This window comes from Girardinichthys multiradiatus, chromosome 3, assembly GCF_021462225.1.
Source record: "Girardinichthys multiradiatus isolate DD_20200921_A chromosome 3, DD_fGirMul_XY1, whole genome shotgun sequence".
In the NCBI taxonomy this organism is placed as follows: Eukaryota; Metazoa; Chordata; class Actinopteri; order Cyprinodontiformes; family Goodeidae; genus Girardinichthys; species Girardinichthys multiradiatus.
The window spans coordinates 18,806,429-18,828,185 of record NC_061796.1 but is presented as its reverse complement, the minus strand read 5'-3'; the positions used below and the strand labels follow the sequence as shown (position 1 = coordinate 18,828,185).

At 40.7% G+C, this 21,757-nt stretch overlaps 1 protein-coding gene across 1 annotated transcript in view; it reads left to right on the top strand.

The window, feature by feature from the left end:
- The window catches only part of LOC124865699 (furin-like protease kpc-1), a 312,042-nt gene that overhangs the window by 159,944 nt on the left and 130,341 nt on the right, over positions 1-21,757 (top strand). Inside the window, exons 8-11 of the mRNA XM_047361035.1 lie at positions 2,773-2,852; positions 4,289-4,377; positions 10,092-10,264; positions 17,770-17,985. Of these exons, the coding sequence (XP_047216991.1) occupies positions 2,773-2,852; positions 4,289-4,377; positions 10,092-10,264; positions 17,770-17,985 (558 nt within the window). The remainder of the gene's footprint in view (positions 1-2,772; positions 2,853-4,288; positions 4,378-10,091; positions 10,265-17,769; positions 17,986-21,757) is intronic.

Below are 21,757 nucleotides of genomic sequence, written 5' to 3'. Positions count from 1 at the left end.
TGTCATCCAGGAGTCAACAGGATGTTACCCTTTTCTAAGCGGCATTTTTGGTGGCCTACTATGTACAGTGACATTAAGGAGTTTGTTTCTGCCTGCTCTGTGTGTGCCCGAAACAAGAGCTCACATCGACTTTGTTCTGGACTTCCCAGCCACTTCCCATCCCTGGACGACCTTGGTCTCACATCTCTCTAGACTTTGTCACTGGACTACCTCCATCAGAAGGTAACACCACCATTCTCACCATCATTGACAGATTTTCCAAGGCTGTTCACTTCGTTCCATTAACGAAACTTCCTTCTGCACACAAGACTGCTCAGCTCATCACCCAGCATATTTTCCGATTACATGGCATTCCCAGCGACATTGTCTCTGACAGAGGTCCGTAGTTTGTTTCCCAGGTTTGGAAGTCCTTCTGTCAAGCTATCGGTGCATCAGTGAGCCTATCTTCTGGTTACCACCCTCAATCTAACGGTCAGTCTGAGAGAGCCCCAGCAACCACGACCCACCACTTCCTCGGTTGGTAGATGATCAGTCAGTGTACACCATAAGATGGATCCTTGATGTCCGTTGGAGACGTCGTGGACACCAGTTCCTGGTCGATTGGGAGGGCTACGGACCTGAGGAAAGAACATGGATTCCCAGATCTTTTATTTTGGACCCCAGTCTCATTACGGACTTCTACAAGGCTCATCCGGAGAAGCGTTCTGGTTAGCCTGGAGGCGACACTTGAGGGGGAGGTACTGTTTGGATTGTGTTCTGTTTGTCTACTTACCGTCCAGAGTCAGAGTGGCAGGGGCGGAGTTTTCCAATCTATGCACCTGTCCTGGATTCTGCTGATGAGAGCAGCTGGCATTTAAGGTCCTGGAAGTGATCCATTCCTCGCCGGATTATTCAGTGGCACTGGTACTGAGTGAGACAGCCAATAATTTGTCTTTGAGACTTTCTTGAGTAACCTGGTGATTTTGTGTCTCTCTTGCCTCCTCCTCCAAGCTGACCTCCCTCCCAAGAGCCTGTAAGAAACAAAGACAATCTCCTCATTATACTCACCTTTACTCCTGTGGATGACCAGCTAACTTCTTCCAATTCCCTTGCACGACGAACCCACTGCTTTGCATTCACTGTTAATAAACATTTAACTTTTCATAAAGTCTCTGTCATTGCTCTGTTTTTGCCTGAACTTTGGTACTCCGATAGTTACACCTCAACATCCAGAAGCATAAAATAAGCCTACTTTAGTCATTCTAAAACAAGTTTTGATGGGTTAGGATAATCTTCCTGTTGGGACAAAAAACTGTAGCTAAGTATCAAACCACCAAACACAAACTTTCACCTCAGATGAACAAAAAGGCTGTTGAAGAACTTCTACCTTCAAGGGTCAAACCAGTCAAACTGGTAGATGCTTAAACATCAGTGTCCCTCCACGGTGAAGCAAGTTCAACATAAACATTGATTTGAAAGTTTTATAGTCAAACGAGACAGAAATAAAGCTATTTAGCCACAGTTACAAGGAATATGATTGGACATGTCAAGGTAAGGCTCTCAAACCTAAGAATGTTGTAGCAGCTGTCAAGCATAGTGGTGGTAGTATATGCTAAGGGTATGTTTAGCTGTCAGTGGTACTGGTGTGTCATAGAGGGGGTGGAATAATTTGTTTGTTCCAACAAGACAGTTATCTGCAGGAGGAATGTTTGAGATTTCCTATAGATTAATGCATGTGCACTTTATTCTTTACTTGTACTCCTCTATTACCCAGACCATGGGTCTGCAACCTGTGGCTCTAGGTGGCCGGAAGTGGCTCTTTGGACCTCCACAATGACCAATGACATAACTTTGCTAAAATGAATAAAGAACCAACAATTTTTTTTAATAAAGATATAGTAACAAATGCAGGTTTTAGCAGTTTTTCAATTTCTTATTGGAATAATTGCATTGAGTTTGCATTAGAGAATGACACTAAAAGTATTAGTAATAATTTTAAAACCTGATTTTATTGCCATTTGTTTGGAAACTATGTGCTTATACTTGCAATTTTCACCAATATCAACATCACATAGAAAAAAATGAATCCATCCATTTTTTGTAAAGGTTTTATGTTTGCCTTTATTTTAAAACCAGAAACTAGAAATAAAATGGTGGTTGTTTAAAAATGACAACAAATTTCATATAGCAGATATTTATAAAAAGGCATAAGTTGCCTTTTTTCTTAAGGTCATGTAACATTTGCGGATCTAAATAAGTTTTATTTATATCGACTGAGAACCGAAACAGCTCTTTGCATTGTTAAGGTTGCAGACCCCTCACTCAGACATTAGGAGTTTTGTAGAGAAAGATGAAGCTGTTAGGCTGGTGTTATTCTGGCTAGCCATAAAGCATATGTGTCATGCAGCGCTGTTTGCTCTCGCCTTGTCATTTATAATCTTATAGGGAGTTGAAAGCATGCAGGCCAACTTGTACTTTGTCAGAGCAGATTGTCTGGCATGGATAAGCCTGGCTGCAACGAGAGAGATATATAATTGCTCTTGTACAGCGAGCTGCCAAGACTTCCTCCTCCTCAGCTATACTCACTTTTATAAGGCACATGCATAAACCACACCAACAGTGGCAATAATTGCCATCAGTTGAAGGAAATATGATGACAGAATAATTCAGGTGCTAGTATCAAGAGTTTTTTGACAGATTCCTTTACTTTCTGTCATGTCATTCTGATAATTCGTGTTGAGATTTGTGCTGTCCCGCACTGCACTTCATTTGTTTTCTGTCTGGCTTTCACAGGAAGCTCTTGCCAGCTTTGACCTCCGTGCCTCGCATGGTCTGTCTCATGATCCGATGCCTGTCAGAGATGAGGAGAACAGGTAGCGATGATTTTTGTTTTTATTATTCTGAACTCAGTCAGTTACAGCTTAAAAACAAAAAGTAAGAAAAACCTACATTGAGATTCAAATAAAGTAGTCAAACAGTAAAACCAGTCTCCTTTGATGACATGGGATGCTTTTACATATTAGTGTATGATGCTCTCACGTTTAAAATGAATTGTTTTAACTACAGAACCCTAACTGTTGCTCTAACTTAATACATTTTATGTGCATATGTGTATCTTGAGAAGTGGCAGAAAATTTATGCACGGTTTTCACAGCTGTTTGTTTACTAATAAATGTATTCAGTTCCCTCAAAGTCAACAGACGTTGGTACCACCTTTTGTCTAATTCTTAATTTCAAATAGTGTGCAGAGTGTCTGTTTACTGAAATTTTTAAGTTTTGCCACATTCTAAATTAGATGTAGGTCTGAACTTTGACTGGGCCATACAGACAACTAATTATACTTTAATGTGAACATATAAGCCATCTCACTGTGGCTCTGGCTGTATATGTTTAGACCCGTTTACAGCTGAAATGCGAATTGCCACCCCAAACATTTACAGCCTCCAACAGTTCTTTTTTTCAATGTTCTTCTGTATTTAACTCCGTCCATCTTTCAATGACCAGCTTCTCTGTGGCTGCAGAAGAAAAGCATGCTGTTTTAATATGAGGATGGGGTGTTCAGGGTATTGTGGAATGTTTGTTTTCCAACTCATAGTTAGTTTTGGTCCCATCTGACCAGAGCACCTTCTTCCACATTTGTGCTGTGTCCTTTACTGATTTGTGGAGTTCACAATGAATAGGACTCCGTGATGCTGTTTGTTCAATATTGTTCTCTAACAAGAGACCTTGACACAGCAGATGCATTAATACTGAGAATGAATTATACATGCTGGACTCATAAATAATTAGTTGACTTCTGAAGACTGCTTGCTTGGACTTCATTTAGGGGTATCAGAGCAAAAGGGACCAAAAATAACTACAAAACACAATTTTTAGATTTTAACTGGAATCAAATTATGTATCCTTTTTCTGTCACTTTACAATTATGCCCTACTTTATGTTGATTTATCACATAAAATCCCACCAAAAAAACATGGTATCTTTTTAATTTGACAAAATGTGAAAGACGTTCAGTTGCTGTGAATCCTTTTTCAAGCCACTGTATCTAATTATCACATGGGTCAACTTATGAAACGTTGCTTGTATTTTAAGACTAAGGCCAGCAGAAGGCTTCTTTGATTAATAAGAATCTCCCAGTAACCTTGTGTATCTTTGATCTGAACCAATCAGAATGTACCATGCATAATTATTTGTCCTGGCACAGTTATTATGCATGGTCAGATCAGAACATCCAATAAAGAAAAAAAGTCCCATCTCTGCCTATTAAGTCTCAGTATGTGGCTAACATCTCATTCCCGCTCTGTTTCAGTCACGGTACACATTGTGCCGGGGAAGTTGCTATGGAGGCCAACAACTCCTACTGCGGTGTGGGCATCGCCTTCAATGCCAGGATAGGAGGTGAGGAAACCAGTCCAGCTTTAGTAGACAATGGGAGGCAGTTCACTGTGGATCCACTGCTCCAGCCAGGAATGCGAGATGGCAGCAGTATCTTTGTCAGAAACATTAGCAGTGCAGGGAAAAAACATGTTTCAAATATATTTGTGTAGTACTAAATATCAAACAAATAAAAGGGGCAGGAAAAATGAGGCAGCAAGAAATTTACTTGTATTAAATAAATAAAAGACAAATATAGAGTTCAAGAAAACGTATATTATTTGAAAATTAGGGGTTTAATAAAAATTTGTGGCTTAAGATAGAAGTATATATTTATATCTGATTAACTAATCAGCTATTGAAGACATTTCATGTTTTTATTATTTTGTTGCATTTAATGGCACACTAATTTATCTTTCTTGCTAGCTTTTGGGCCAGTAATTATTTTATTGAGTTGTTTATTTATTTCTTTATTTATTCTTAATTATTGCAGGATGGTCCTCCATACCATATACAGTGGGGAGAACAAGTATTTGATACACTGCCAATTTTGCAGGCTTTCCCACTATCAAAGCATGTAGACGTCTTTAATTTCTATCATAGGTCCTCTTCAACTGTGAGTGATGGAATCTAAAACAAAAATCCAGAAAATCACATTGTGTGATTTTTAAATAATTAATCCGCATTTTATTGCATGACATAAGTATTTGACACATCACAAAAACAAAACTTATTATTTTGTACAGAAACCTTTGTTTGCAATTACAGATATCAGACGTTTCCTGTAGTTCTTGACAAGGTTTGCACATACTGCAGCAGGGATTTTGGACCACTCCTCCATACAGATCTTCTCCAGATCCTTCAGATTTTGAGGCTGTTGCAACACAGACTTTCAGCTCCCTCCAAAGAGTTTCGATTGGGTTCATGTCTGGAGACTAGCTAGGTCACTCCAGGACCTTGAGATGCTTCTTATAGAGCCACTCTTTAGTTGTCCTTGTCCTTTGGGTCATTGTCATGCTGAAAGACCCATCCACAACCCATCTTCAATGCCCTTACTGAGGGAAGGAGGTTGTTGGCCAAGATCTCCCGATACATGGCCCCATCCATCCTCCCCTCAATACGGTGCAGTCATCCTGTCCCCTTTGCAGAAAAGCATCCCCAAAGAATGATGTTTCCACCTCCATGCTTCAAGGTAGGGATGGTGTTCTTGTGGTTGTACTCATCATTCTTCTTCCTCCAAACACGGTGAGTGGAGTTTAGACCAAAAAGCTCTATTTTTGTCTTATCAGACCACATGACCTTCTTCCATTCCTCCTCTGGATGATCCAAATGGTCACTGGCAAACTTCAGACGGGCCTGGACATGTGCTGGCTGGAGCAGGGGGACCTTGCGTGAGCTGCAGGATTTTAATCCATGGCGGCGTAGTGTGTTACTAATGGTCTTCTTTGAGACTGTGGTCCCAGCTCTCTACAGGTCATTGACTAGGTCCTGCTATGTAGTTCTGGGCTGATCCCTCACCTTCCTCATGATCATTGATGCCCCCCAAGGTGAGATCTTGCATGGAGCCTCAGACCGAGGGAGATTGAGCATCATCTTCTATTTTCTTATAATTGTGCCAACAGTTGTTGCCTTCTCACCAAGCTGCTTGGCTATTTTCCTGTAGCCCAGCCTTTCCCAGCCTTGTGCAGGTCTACTATTTTATCCCTGATGTCCGTACACAGTTCTCTGGTCTTGGCCAGTGTGGAGAGGTTGGGGTTTGTTTGATTGAGTGTGTGGACAGGTGTCTTCTATACAGATAGTGAGTTCAAAAAGGTGCAGTTAATACAGGTAATGAGTGGAGAACAAGAGGGCTTCTTAAAGAAGAACTAAGAGACCTATGAAAGCTGGGATTCCTACTGGTTGTTAGGTGATCAAATACTTTTGATACAGTAACATGCAAATAAATTACTTACAAATCACACAATGTGGTTTTCTGGAGTTTTGTTTTAGATTCTGTCACTCACAGTTGAAGAGTACCTATGATAAAAAAAATTTAAATAAAGACTTCTACATGCTTTGATAGTGGGAAAACCTGCAAAATTGGCAGTGTATCAAATAATCGTTTTCACCACTGTATATAACATAAATATATATTTAGAAATGTTCTAAATGTTTTCCTGTAACTGATGTCATTCTAATTTTGGCAGAAATGCACATACAATGTTCTTCATTTAATTGCAGAAATGTTATTTTAATTTGGAAGGTCATTTCAAACAATAGACAAGAAAAACATTTGTAGGGGTTTAGAAAGTCCATATATTGCATTAAGTTAGAAGTTTGTTAAAGTTCTATTTTAAGAAAGAAACCTTGGGTATAGTTAAACCCAAGGTTATTCATAGCACTGACATATTTAGGATTAAGTAATATTTTAACTTCACCAACATGTTAACATTTGGTCACAAATTGGTCACAAATTGAATGTGATAGAGAATCTGTTGAATGAACTAAAGATTAGAGTGATGGCAAGGAGTTCTTCCCAACCTCAAAGACATAAATAATCTTGTTACCGGTGGAAACATGCAAAGAGATGGTCAGCAATTTTAAGAAGGGTTAAAATTGGCTATAATGCCAAAAAATGATTTTTCCATTGATTGTTAATAAAATTATAAATTAATTCCAGCATTTTTTCAGTTTTTCAGAAAACATAAATCAAAACTGATGAATTACTTTCAAAGCATATCTTCCCTTTACAATGTTTTATTATCTTTTGAAAAACAAAAGTAGTGCTTGAAATAAAGTATTTTCTTTTCTTTTTATTAATATTTTGTTTTTGTTTACATAAATATTTGGTATAATTTTGGACTTAACTCTAGATCTTGGAAAATAGTAATACTGGCATTTTTTATGTAAAATGTTTGAGAGATTAATGAACTGAATACACAATTGAAACATTTGTTTTCAAATTTATATTTTTACTGATATACATGTGATCTATATTTATATATCTCATATATATCAATTTATTGATGCATGTTGTTTGAAAAAGATGCTTTGATTTTATGAAATATGCCATTAGATCTTACACCCCATATCTAATTTAGAGCAGTCAGTCCATAAGCATAAAAATAAAAAATGAGATGTGTCTCTTGGCTGAACTCTGACACTTGAGCTCTGAGCTTAGATCTTTTCAATCATTTGTCCCAGAAAGCATTTACAGGATTCCCAGAATAAAAGGAAAACACTTCATGAGGCAAGACCAGGAATCTGTTTCCACAGTTAGTCTTAATATTACCTTGTTGGTTTATAAACAGAGTCGGGTGCAGAGGAGATGAAGGGGCAAGACCTGCATGAAAGATGCATGTTGAACTTCCCATTGCTGTTGAGACCAGGGGCATGTTGTTTGACATTCAGCAAAGTTTTTCCCTTGTTTTCTTTTATTTGTAAAATTTATAAAAATTCTCCTGTAAAAATGTTTGGTCTTTTTTGTTGTTTTACTCAGGATATGCACAGTTCTGCTTCTGCCACACATATCTTTTGGAATTGATATTCAACATTTTATTTTGTTTCTATTACATCATAACACATTCTTCCACAGGTTTTTGAGAGATTTTAATAAAGCCTGGATGTTTTTTTTTTGGTGGGGGGGGAGACAAGAATTTTGGTTGTCAACCCTAAAACCTAATCTGAATAATACAGGAGATTGTCACACATGTTGAGCATATTTTGCACTTTACATAAATTTCTGGAGCTCTTTTGTTGTTGCATTAAGCCTTATGGCTGCTTCCATATTGAGTTTCTGTCTTTCCAGTTTAATTTGACCTCTTTAGTCAGACAGTTTGCAGCATGGATAAGTAAAGATATATGTATTAACAGTAGCAGGATCTCACTCACTGTAAAGCAGATAAAATACAGTAGTAAAACTTTGCATGGTATTTCAATATCCAAGTGGAGGCTGCAGGCTCAGACTTGTGACCAGTCTGGTGCAGGTCTCATACATTGTCTGTTGCTCCTCAATACCCTTAGGAACAGCATCCCAGTGACTTTTAAAGCTAGCTCTAACTGTTGAAACAGGTTCAATAAATCAGCATATAACTGAAACTAGCAAAAAAACAAAACAAAAACAACAACACAATAATCCTGGATTATGGGTCACCCATCCAAATCACTGAATTCAGGTATTCCAATCACTTCATGGTGATAGGTGTGTAAGACCCAGCACCTAGGCATGCAGACTGCTTCTACGAACATTTGTGAATGAATGGGTTGCTCTTAGGAGCTCAGTGAATTCTAGTGTGGTACCAAGATAGGATGCCGTCTTTGCAAAAAACCCCGTCACGAAACCTATTGCAGCTTAATATTCCACAGTTAACTGTTAGCAATATTATAATAAAAAGAAATGATCACAAACCCCTCTTGAAGTGGTAGGCCACCTAATAACACAGAGAACGGTAACATTTGGTGCAGAGTGGATTATGGAGTGGGGCTGTTTCTCAGGGGTTGGGTTTGGCTTTAGTTTCTGTGAAAGACTCTTTCAGAGACTCCAAGGCATTCTGAACTATTCCGTTCTCCCAATTCCATTGTTGTGGGAACAGGGAACATAGGAGGATCCTTAAAAATATGGATGAACAGGTTTGTTGCGGAAGAACTTGATTGGCCTGTACAGATTCCTGACCTCAACCCGATAGAACATACTTCGGACGCATTGGAGCAGAGACTACAAGCCAGGCCTTCTTGTCCGACATCAGGGAATGACCTCACAAATAGGCTTATGAAGGAATGGCCATAAATTCTAACAAACACACTCCTAAATGTTGTGGGAAGCCATTAGAGAAGAGTTGTAGCTGTAAAAGGTGGGGCAACATCAAATTAAACCGTGTGTATTAAGTATAGGATGCCAAATGACTCCAAACTTTTGGCAATAAAGTGTGAGTCAAATTAAAATAAGAAAAAGTATTGAAATTATTTATCATTTTATTGCAGAAACTTGACTTTTTAACAGGGGTGCGCACACTTTTTAGAGTTACTGTATGTAAATGAGTCATGCTGGGGTGTTGTGATGGTGCTCCGATAGCATGCTTCAGTCTCGGTTTCTACTCAAGAACTAACTCATCTTGTGTCATCAGCTGCTTGCCTGCTCTGATCCTGTCAACAAGACAGCATGCAATGCCACAACCAGGGAAAACATTCCACAGCTTTGATTTCCTTCCAGCTGGAAGCAAACTGAACAAAAGTAGACTTACAGTTCTGACATTACTTACAATAAAATTGAAATACGAAAAATGGCACTTACTACCTTTGTACCATTCTTTCCTTCAATGTCTGGACTTTTCCTACAGCCATCTGAAGACTGCAGCTCTCGGTTCCATCTTAGCCTCTCATTGGACGCTGTGCCTGCCCCAATTTCTCAGGGAACATCTTGCTGTTTATTGTAGGTTATAAAATAACTCTTTTACTACTCATGTTTAATTACATTACAAGGAACATTTTGTTCATTTGTCTTAAACACTGTAATTTGTCCTCCACTTATTTGAGATTACAAAAGTGGATTGTTGCTCTGGGTCCTGTGGGCACAACAATGCTGCAAGCACTTCATGCAGTACTGCAGTTATTAATTTCATGGTTGTAAACAATGTGATTCTTTTGTGTTGCAGGTAGCAAAATGGTTTACTTAAAAAACACAAAGTTTTAAGATTTTATTAGCTTTTTCCACCGACCTTCCTCAAAATCCTGATCTGTGCGCCCTGTTTTGATTTGTCTAGGTATCCGTTTGCTGGATGGCAATGTCACTGATGCCATGGAGGCCACAGCTCTGACCTATAACATGCACTTTATTGACATCTACGTCTGTAGCTGGGGCCCGCGGGACAACGGGGCAGAGATGGACGGGCCGCACCACCTGACAGAGCGAGCACTCCGGCTAGGAACTCACAAGGCAAAGCTTTCATCTCTACACTTAATGCCTACACAATGAGGAGGGCCTAGATTTCACTGGCAGATTTTGAACCTCTGCTTTATTTGTTTTGAACTAATTATTTTTTTAAGCAAGTAGTAAATTCTATAGAAATTAAGACTACCTAACTACCCTCTTTGGTAAGAAATAAAACAAAACAACTGGGAAATTACATTCAGGACCTAAATCAAAATATAAAAGTCTGTTGGTGCCTCTTTGTATGCTTTCTTTCCTAAAGACAAAAGTTGAATGGGTCCAATAATGAATTTTAAAATAAATCACCACTTGTCAGACATAGTTTTCCAAAAACAGCAGAGTTTGGGTTTATCTTTGTATTTGCTGTAATCGAACTACCTGTAACAAGCCAACACTGCTTAATTTTTGGAGCGCTAGAGTGCCACGAACATCTATGTTCTTCTCTCCACATCAGCCCCTTCTTATGTTACTCATTTCCAATCATTTGAAAGTCTAACTATGTGTGACATCTTCTCATCCCTCAGTACTCTCACATCACATAATGCCTGCTAACTTGGCAATATCTACACTTATGGTTAACAGTAATGGCTAACAAACTAATCAATGCGGTAAACAAATTCAAAAGAAGGTCATTGTAAATTAGGTGATCCAAAGCTATAGTAGCATCAGGAAGACTCTTTTAAAGAAGATTTATTATGGAAATACTGAGCTTAAATATGTCACTACATCAAACTGTTTAGTCTGGTTAATGTGTGGCTAGTTTTAGAGTTTATTGAAAAAAAACTGTATATGAAAATTTTGGTGTAAATAAGACATTGATCCAAAGATATACGATTGTAAACAATTATTTACCAAAGCAGAGACATCCTGATATTATCTGTAAGGCAAATCGTTTAAATGGCAATTCTCTGCTTTTGCACAGATACATACATTTCATTTTACTCATTTCACTTTTTACTTCATAAATTAGCTTTTCTCTAGAAGTAAAACTATATAATAGTTGTTATTGCTACATAAAACTATTATGTAGTTTTATGTAGCAAAACTATATAGCTATATGTAGTTTTGCTACGTAAAACTAATATTGGTTTTATGTGTGATGATCACGCCATGAAAGTAAACATGATTTCAGATCAAGACAATTAACAACACTGGCGATACTGAAAGCAATAGAAGAAATAACAACTGCCGTAGGTAATGAGAAAGTGGCTGCTGGAGTAAATTTTTATATGAAAAAGGTTTTTGACAACATAAATCATCATTTACAGTTTAAAAAGCTGGAAACTACGGGACCAGGGGGCTTGTATTAAAGTGGGGTAAAAGTTATCTAATTGGCAGACAACAGTATGTGAAACAGGGAGATATGAGTTCTAGAACAGTTATTAAAATATATCACTGAAGAAATAAAAACACCAAAAATATGGTTTGATTTTAACAAACCAACAGTCTTTAAATGTGAGCAACCCAAAAACAAGTTTGTTTGGGAACTGTAAAACAGACAAGGAACCAAAAATACAGATAAATGAAGTCAAATTTCTTGGTGTTATTATTGATGATAAACTGAACGGGAAACCTCACATCAGATATATTCAAGGTATATCTGTACCGCACAAAGCCAAACAAGTGTAAGATGCAAAAGCATTCTGCATTCTGTACTGTTAAATTACTGTGCAGAGATAGAGAAACACTAAAGTCATTAATCACACTTCAAAAAAGAGCATTAAGAGAATTAAAAAAGGCTCGGTACATCAATCAAACTAAACCACTATTTATACAATCAAAATTATTAAAACTTACTGACATAGTTAAACTACAAACAGCTCTAACAATGTATACAGCTAAAAATACCCAACTACCAGAACATTTTCAAAATTATAAAAGATTAGGGAAGGAGTTTATGAGATAAGCGGTACATTTTTCAACACAGATGAATAGAACAACAAGAAAAAGCTTCAGTATTTCTGTCTGTGGAGTGAAGCTTTGGAAGAGTCTGAAGCTTAAGCAATGTCCAAACATGAAACAGCTTAGAACACAACATGATTATAGTTTAATTTTACCTAAATAATAATAATTATTGTTATACCCCTCCTTGAACCGCCACCTTAACATGGTGGAGGGGTTTGAGTGCTCAAATGATCCTAGAGGCTATGTTGTCTGGGGCTTAAATGCCCCTGGTTGGGTCTCCCATGGCAAACAGGCTCTGGGTGACGGGTCAGACACAGAGCGATTCAAGATACATTCATGATGACCATAAAATCAAGGCACGTCACGGAGCCGGCGTCCCACCCTTGAGCCAGGCCTGGGGTAGGAACTCGTCGGAGAGCGCCTGGTGGCTGGGTTGCTCCTCGCGGGACCCAGCCAAGCCAAACCCAAATAAGAGACGTGAGGCCATCCCCCAGTGGGCCCACTACCTGCAGAGGAATCCATGAGGGACCGGTGCAAAGAAGATTGGGCAGCGGACGAAGGTGGAAATCTCGGCAGCCCAATCTCCGGATGCTTAGGCTGCCTCTAGGGACATGGAATGTCACCTTGCTGGGGGGGAAAGAGCCTGAGCTTGTGCGGGAGGTTGAGAGACATCAACTAGAAATAGTCCGGCTCACTGATTTACCCCAGTGGATGAAAGGGTTGCATCCCTGCGCCTTCGGGTTGGGGATAGGTCTCTGACTGTTGTTTTGGCTTACCGGCCGTGAGGTAGTGCGGAGTACCCAGCCTTGGCATCCCTGTCGGGGGTGCTGCAATAGTGCCCCTTCCGTGAACTCCATTATTCTGCTGGGGGACTTCAACGCCCATGTGGGAAACGACAGTGACACCTGGAGAGGCGTGATCGGGAGGAATGGCCTCCCCGATCCAAATCCGAGTGGTGTTTCGTTATTTGACTTCTGTGCTAGTAACAGATTATCCATAATCAACACCACGTTCAAACAAATGGATGTTCATCAGTGCACTTGGCACCAGGACACCCTAGGCAGGAGGTCAATGATCGACTTTGTGGTCGTGTCGTCAGACCTTCGGCCGCATGTTATGGACACTCAGGCGAAGAGAGGGGCTGAACTGTTCACTGATCACCACCTGGTGATGAGTTGAATCCGCTGGAAGAGGAAAAAGCCAGACAGACTTGGCAGGCCCAAGTGCATAGTGAGGGTCTGCTGGAAACTGGCGGAGCCCTCTGCCAGTGATGTATTCAACTCCTACCTTCGGGAGAGCTTTGACCAGATTCCGGGGGATGTTGGAGACATACACTCTGAGTGGACCATGTTCTCTGCATCTATTGTCGATGCTCCTTCCCGTAGCTGTGGCCATAAGATCTGCGGTGCCTGTCGGAGCGGCAATTCCTGAACCCGTTGGTGGACACCGGCAGTAAGGGATGCTGTCAAACTGAAGAAGGAGTCCTGTCGGCTGTGGTTGGCTTGTGGGACTCCTGAGGCAGCTGATGGAGACCGTGAGGCCAAGCGTGGCGGGACCGGGCTGAGGAAGAGGCAAAAACTCGGGCCTGGGAGGAGTTCAGTGAGGCCATGGAGAAGGACTACTGGTAGGCCTCGGAGCAATTCTGGCAAACCAGCCGTGCTTCGCCAACACTGTTTACAGTGGGGGTGTGGAGCTGCTGACCTCGACTGGAGACATTATCGGGCAGTGGAAGGAGTACTTTGAGGACCTCTTCAATCCAGGGTATTGGAGAGTAGAGTCCGGCCGTGAAACACTGGACCAGCTCTACACTCTCTGCAGGGTACTTGAGGGCTCTTGGAAGTTTGCCCTACCGGTTCATATGTGTTTTGTGGACCTGGAGAAAGCATTTGACTGTGTCCCTCGTGGTGCCCTGTGAGGAGTGCTCTTGGAGTACGGAGTTGGGAGCCCTTTATTAGGGTCCATCCGGTCTCTGTACAAGCAGAACAGGGGTTTGGTCTGCATTGCCGGCACTAAGTCAGACCTGTTCCCGGTGCATGTTGGACTCCGGCAGGGCTGCCCTTTGTCACTGGGCCTGTTTATAACTTTTATGGACAGAATTTCTAGGCGCAGCCAGGGGCCGGAGGGTGTCAGGTTTGGGGACCAGCGGATTTCGTCTCTTCTTTTGCAGATGACGTGGTCCTGCTGGCCCCCTCTAGCCAAGACCTACAGCATGCGCTGGGGTGGTTGGCAGCCAAATGTGAAGCGGATATGATGAAGATCAGCTCCTCCAAGTCCAAGGCCATGGTTCTCGACCAGAAAAGGGTGGCTTGTCCTCTTTAGGTTGGAGGGAAGTTCCTGCCTCAAGTAGAGGAGTTCATGTATCTTGGGGTTTTGTTCACAAGTGTGGGGACAATGGAGTGGGAGATTGACTGACGGATCGGTGTGGCTGCCGCAGTAATGGGGAAGCTGTGCCTGTGTGTTGTGGTGAAGAGAGAGCTGAGCCGAAAAACAAAGCTCTCGATTTACTGGTCATTCTACGTTCCTACCCTCACCTATGGCCATGAACTTTGGGTCATTGCCGAAAGAACGAGATCCTGGATACAAGCAGCTGAAATGAGCTTCCTCTGTCTGGTGGCCGGGCACTCCTTTAGAGATAGGGTGAGGAGCTTGGCCATCCGGGAGGAGCTTGGAGTAGAGCTGCTGCTCCTCCACATCGAGAGGAGCCAGTTGAGGTGGCTTGGGCATCTATACCGGATACCTCCTGGACGCCTTCCTCGGGAGGTGTTCCAGGCACGTCCCACTGAGAGGAGGCCCAGGGCATGGCCCAGGACATGTTGGAGGGACTATGTTTCTTGGCTGGCCTGGGAACGCCTTGGGCTCCCCCTGGAGGAGCTGGAGGAGGTGTCTGGGGAGAGGGACATCTAGGTGTCTCTACTGAGTCTGCTGCCCCCGCACCCGATCTCAGATGAAGTAGCAGACGACGAGTATGATGAGTACGAGTATGAGTACCTTTTATATCAGCCTCCTGTACATGGTATTATTGTCTTAAGATTATAATCACGGGGGTTCTACTTTATAGGATGCACTTTTTTCATCTTTTTTAAGTTGTTTGGATTACCAATTTTGTATAACATTAAGTATGTTTTCTTGATGAGAAGGTAGTGAAGTTTATACTTCTGCCCACAAATTTGAGCATGTGACTGTTGTATTTTAGTAGACATTGCTGTTAGAATTTTCTGTTACATTCAATACATTTTTGAATGACTGAATGAACCAGTCCATGATTAAATTTAATTAACTATTGCTTCACAAACGGAAAGTCCACAGCAGCAACAAAATCCCATAAGGGAAGCAAAATAAATCACAGGAAACAACAGGTACCGGTGGCTAGGAAATAGGGGATCTGGAAAAAGGCAGACTCAGTTGAGAGAAATAATAAGTAGTCTGATCCTAGATGGAAAGCAGCTATGGATAGAAGAGAAAAGTCAGGGAATCTTAAGAAAAGGAATGGCTGAACAGAAACAAACACACATGCAGACCAAAGACTCGAGGATGAGTAAAAGTACCTCAGAAAAAGATAACTTACAAACAAGAGAGACAGCCAAAACAGGAATTAAATGAGAACAGAAAACACAATATGAACCAGACTACTACAATAAAACAGGAACTAGGGTTTATAAAGATGGATGGTAACTAAAAAGTGCAACTCCCAACATTATATTGCTGTGATATTGATTATGATTATATTATTTAATATTTTATATAATTTTTTTAATATTTCATGTCTGGTGAATACCAGCCCAATAAGGCGGTGGTATTAGGACAGTAATGAAAAGGGTGAAACGAGCTCTGGCATTACTAAACAGCAAAACTCTGCACACACATGAAATAAATTCACACAATATTACTTAAAATACAAGAATTTATTAACAAAAATATGTTAACTCAATGTCAAACATATTTCAATCTACAAACTCATTACTATACTAATCCAACTAAACTACCAATCAGAATGAAACCATGACCATTAAGATAATGCAACATTACCATTCAATGTTATTTATGAATTGCGATCCAGATACCTCTCCTTCAGGTTGTGGGGGAAAACCGCTTCAATTAGAGATGCTTTGGGGAGTTCTCAAGGGCACAAGTCGCTTCTGTAGGCCTCAGAAGAGAATATCAAGCTTGTCTCAATTACCCCCTTTTTATGACTGAGTGCTGGATACTCAAACAGCAAATCATTACTTAACTTTCTTGCATATGATTGGCATGCTCATAATCACTTTTGGATCCAAAGATTCTTCAAAGCAGAAGCCTTACTCGCCCTGAGTTTCAAGGCCTTCAACTGACGCGTGCTCTGGTCCTTCAATAAGCCATTGTCTGCAGCCGAAATGAGACCAAGCAGTGGGCAGAACGTGCCCTTGGGTCAGATATTCCAGCTCTGACTCCTCCTCTTCCTGGGCTGTGTTAGGAATAGCTTGGTGTGATGTTGAAAGGTGCAGAGGTTCATGTAGGCCTTTGTGTAGAGTTCAGAGTCCATGTTCATCCATGTTTCACTTCATGACTGAGGTCCAAACAATATGAAATACTTAACAGAATTAAACTAAAAAGTGAACAAAAACTAAAACCAAAGTCCAAATGATCATGGCAAACAGTTAGCATACCTGCAGAAATCACACTAAAACCCGTTCAGCAAAATCCTTTGGTTCTGTTAGAGGTACTTTTAGGGCCACAGAAATTTCTTTTTAAAATGTTGCATTTACTGTAAAAAAGTGATATGTAATGTATGATATTTTTGCCATAACATCACCGTCACTAAAAGGGAATGAAGTAGGTTTCCCATGTCACTATAACATTCTTAATAGGAGTCTGTTTATGAAGGCCCATCATTCTACTGTCAGATAATTTCCAACTCTAAATGATATTGAAGCTGTTCTAAGTATAATTATTTAACTCTTGTCTTACTTTTTTTCTTTACTTTTTTATTATTTCATGTTCAAACTATTATTAGCATAACAAATATGACTAGCATGGGCACCCTCACTGGTCTGTGGCTATGCTGCCACTTACACAACTGTGATCTACTGTATATTTTGACACTTTTCTACTAGAACCAGCATTTTCATCTTTAGCAGTTTGAGCTACAGTAGCTCATCCATTCCTTCCTTGGACCACTTTGGGTAAATACTGTCCACTAGAGACTGGGAACACCCCATTAGAGCTATAGTTTTGGAGATCTTCTGATGAAGTTGTCTAGCTATCACAGTTTAGCCCATGTCAAACTCGCTCAAATTCTTTCACTTTTTCACTTTTCCTGCTACTAACACATCAACTTGTAGGACAAAATGTTCTCTTGCTGCCTAACATGTCCCACCCTTTAACAGGTCCCTTGCTGAAGAGATAATCAGTGTTCAACTTGTTGGTGTATAGATATGGTGTATGTATCAATAAAAAAATTACATCATAAACATTATTATCAAAACAAAACAAAACCAGTTCTTGGTATCTCATGAGAGAAATAATTGTCTACTTTTAGTTAGTTTAAAAAGAGACTTGTAAAATAGCAATGGATAGATGAATGGGGAGATAAATATACAGATGCCTAATGAACATTTTTCTTCCTTCAGGGCCGACATGGGAAGGGCAGCATTTTTGTGTGGGCGGCAGGTAATGGTGGAATGCAGAAGGACCACTGTGGTGCAGATGGGTATGTCAACTCCATTCATACCATCGCTATTGGAGCGATCACTCAGACTGGGAAGCCTGCCTACTTCGGTGAACCCTGCCCTGGAGTGATGGCCGTCACTTTGACAGGGGCCAGCATGGGAGACTCACTACCTTTGGTTAGTGTGTCAATACTTTCTAATGTGTCAGCACTGTTTGTCTTTAATGGCTGTATGCATTTGTTTGTGTGTTTTTGTGTGTGTTTAAACCAGCAGTGTGACATTTAGGATGCTCTGAACTGAGAGAAGCCTGTTAAAGAGCAGCCACTGGTGTGATATTTATCGAGGTCTGCCAAATGACCTAGGTGATTACTGGGCACGCTCATGAAGACATACAGAAACGAGTGTTAATTGGAGGTAAAGCGTGGCTGTAGCGACTGAGAATGGGAGAGGAAGAAGCTAAAGTGTTGATGACGGATGTAACACTGAAAAACCATGAGAAAATGCTGTGCCAGCTTCCAGACTGGAGAATATGAAAGGCCAGTTTTATCACTGTGTTAACACTCTTCTCTAGTGGGATGTGCAGGGGTTGGACAATGAAACTGAAACACCTGTCATTTTAGTGTGGGAGGTTTCATGGCTAAATTGGACCAGCCTGGTAGCCAGTCTTCATTGATTGCACATTGCACCAGTAAGAGCAGAGTGTGAAGGTTCAATTAGCAGGGTAAGAGCACAGTTTTGCTCAAAATATTGAAATGCACACAACATTATGGGTGACATACCAGAGTTCAAAAGAGGACAAATTGTTGGTGCACGTCTTGCTGGTGCATCTGTGACCAAGACAGCAAGTCTTTGTTATGTATCAAGAGCCATGGTATCCAGGGTAATGTCAGCATACCGCCAAGAACGACGAACCACATCCAACAGGATTAAATGTGGACGCAAGAGGAAGCTGTCTGAAAGGGATGTTCGGGTGCTATTGTATCCAAAAAACATAAAACCACGGCTGCCCAAATCACGGCAGAATTAAATGTGCACCTCATCTCTCCTGTTTCCACCAGAACTGTCCGTCGGGAGCTCCACAGGGTCAATATACACGGCCGGGCTGCTATAGCCAAACCTGCCAATGACTACCAAACCATTCTTGAGGACCAAGTGCATCCAATGGTTCAAACATTGTATCCTGAAGGCGGTGCCGTGTATCAGGATGACAATGCACCAATACACACAGCAAGACTGGTGAAAGATTGGTTTGATGAACATGAAAGTGAAGTTGAACATCTCCCATGGTTTGCACAGTCACCAGATCTAAATATTATTGAGCCACTTTGGGGTGTTTTGGAGGAGCGAGTCAGGAAACGTTTTCCTCCACCAGTATCACGTAGTGACCTGGCCACTATCCTGCAAGAAGAATGGCTTAAAATCCCTCTGACCACTGTGCAGGACTTGTATATGTAATTCCCAAGACGAATTGACGCTGTATTGGCCGCAAAAGGAAGCCCTACACCACACTAATAAATTATTGTGGTCTAAAACCAGGTGTTTCAGTTTCATTGTCCAACCCCTGTATGTATGTATTGTATGTACTGAACTCCACATTTGGGTGGGGGTGGACAAGACAAGTTATTTCATGATGACAAAATTGTTTTTACCTTTGCTACTACAACAAGAAAGGGTTCATAGAGACATTGGTATTACATTGGAACTCTTTAACTAAAAAGAGTGGAAATTATCTAGAAATAATTTTGATAAGTTAAGCTGCTGTCACAATCTTTACTATCCTCACTATCATGCCATGTTTATTGGCATGTCAAAAATTACTTGGGTTTAAATGTGAGAAAATGAAGCATATTTCTGCATAATGCGTGTAATGGAATAAAGGATATTTGACTATTTCAGGATGGGGTATAAAATCTTGATGGTCAATGAAGTGGTCAGAGAATTATATACTTCTTAATTCAGACAATGGGTTAAGCTGACAACAATTGGGAGCACTCCAAGCGCTCAGCATTGGTTGGTTTGTGAATTTTCATTAGTGCAGACAGAGTGACAGCAAAGTGAATGCTAGGATAAGTAATGTCATTGTTGGGTTATTGAATTGTTGTAAATGTCTTGAAGATCAGTCAGTCAGTCAGTCATTTTCTCCCGCTTATTCCATAGTGGAAGCTGGTGCCTATCTCCAGCAGTCTATGGGCGAGAGGCGGGGTACACCCTGGACAGGTCGCCAGTCCATTGCAGGGCAGCACACAAACAACCATGTACACACTCATTCATACACCTAAGGGCAATTTAGAGTTACCAATTAACCTAACAGGCATGTCTTTGGACTATTGGAGGAAGCCGGAGTACCCGGAGAGAACCCATGTCTTGAAGGTGTCATGCAAATTCAGCGGAGATTACGTTTCCAACAACTCAGTTGCAACCTTGTTTGCTCGAGATGAATTTTCGATGCCGCTGTATCAGATGCACACTTCTACCTTCTTTGAAGTCTGAACCACTATTGTCAGCTTAGCGACAGAGGTGGACTTCTTCACAAGTGGACATTGCCATCTCATTAGCGACCTATTAGAGCCCTCCAGTGACTTTTTAAGCAGTGTTTGGCAACTTGTGAAAGCATGGATTATTCTTAATCTTCTTAACATGCCAAATGTGGTGCCACTGAACCCTCCCCATGCTGATTATGATGTTTTCTATAACTGAACAGCCCCATAACCAACTGGACATTGCACTGCTTGACAAAACACACAGCGAGGGTAGTTGGGATTAATAAAATGGTTCCAAGTTGAGACAGCAACCTCAAAAAGATGCAACACAAGAGGTTCAGGCATACTGAGGATTCTAAGAAGTGGAAGAGCTATATAAAGTGAGGGTAAGAGCTGTGATAGCAGTAAACAGATCTCTTTGGTCTTTGTTACTATTTTAACCCATTTTTCATCACCTTTATACATTTTCACTTTTATAGCTCGAAATACATTCGGATGTTGTTCTGATTTCTGGTGATGCGGAGCAGTGAGTTTACATCTCAGTTATTCTTTGCATTTTGCTATATACACCTACAGAAGGTGGTTGATGTAGAACTTGTATCTGTAGCCTTTATTTATGTGTGTTTCCCTTCAGGAACCTTTTCTAGGAACCAGTGTAGGTTTCTAGGGCCATTCATCATAAAATACGACCCAGGTAGTACTTTTGGTATCTGTCCTGAACCAAGAGTTTGGTGAGAGGGTGGTAGACATTTCTCCCTGGTGGAATATTACCAGCATTGTGTTTCAATCTCCCAGTTAAAACTCACTTGTCAAAATCATCTTTTAGGGAATAAAACCAACAACGATAAAATGTTTCAGAGTATTTGTGCAATGAGATGAAAGTTAAAACAATCCCTGGGATTGTGTTTCATGAACTGTTTGGGGTGACTGTGTTTAAGTTATAAGGTGTAATTGCTGTGAGAGAATCCTCGGTTATAGTTTTTCTGCAAAAAAAACACGTGTTTTATTGTCAAAACTGGACTGTCTCTCCCAAACACTGTCGCTGAACAAGATGTCAGTCAATTTTATTATGCTTTAAAACAAACCACTTCTGCTGCAGCAGGAGGGACTTATCAGTGTCAGTGGATGCATTTTTAAAAAACAGCGTGATTCTGTACCACCCAATGGGAACACAAACAAGACACCTACTGGGTCATATAGTCAAAACACGGCTTTTACCATAATCCTTTGTGGTGGTTCAGACCTACACAGAACATAAGCAACTTTTGGAATGTAGTGTTGTCTTCCACATTCACATTGCATTTTTCTTGAATGCTCTGAGTTTCCTGTTGAATCTGTAGACTTCTTAGCTCTTCTGTAATTCTATGTGTGCCATTGGGTCATCTAGGCTATGCACCAGTCTTTGGGTTAGATCCACCAGTGGTAAGTATCTGTAACTTGTGTTTTTCTTTTCTTGTGTTATTTCAAAC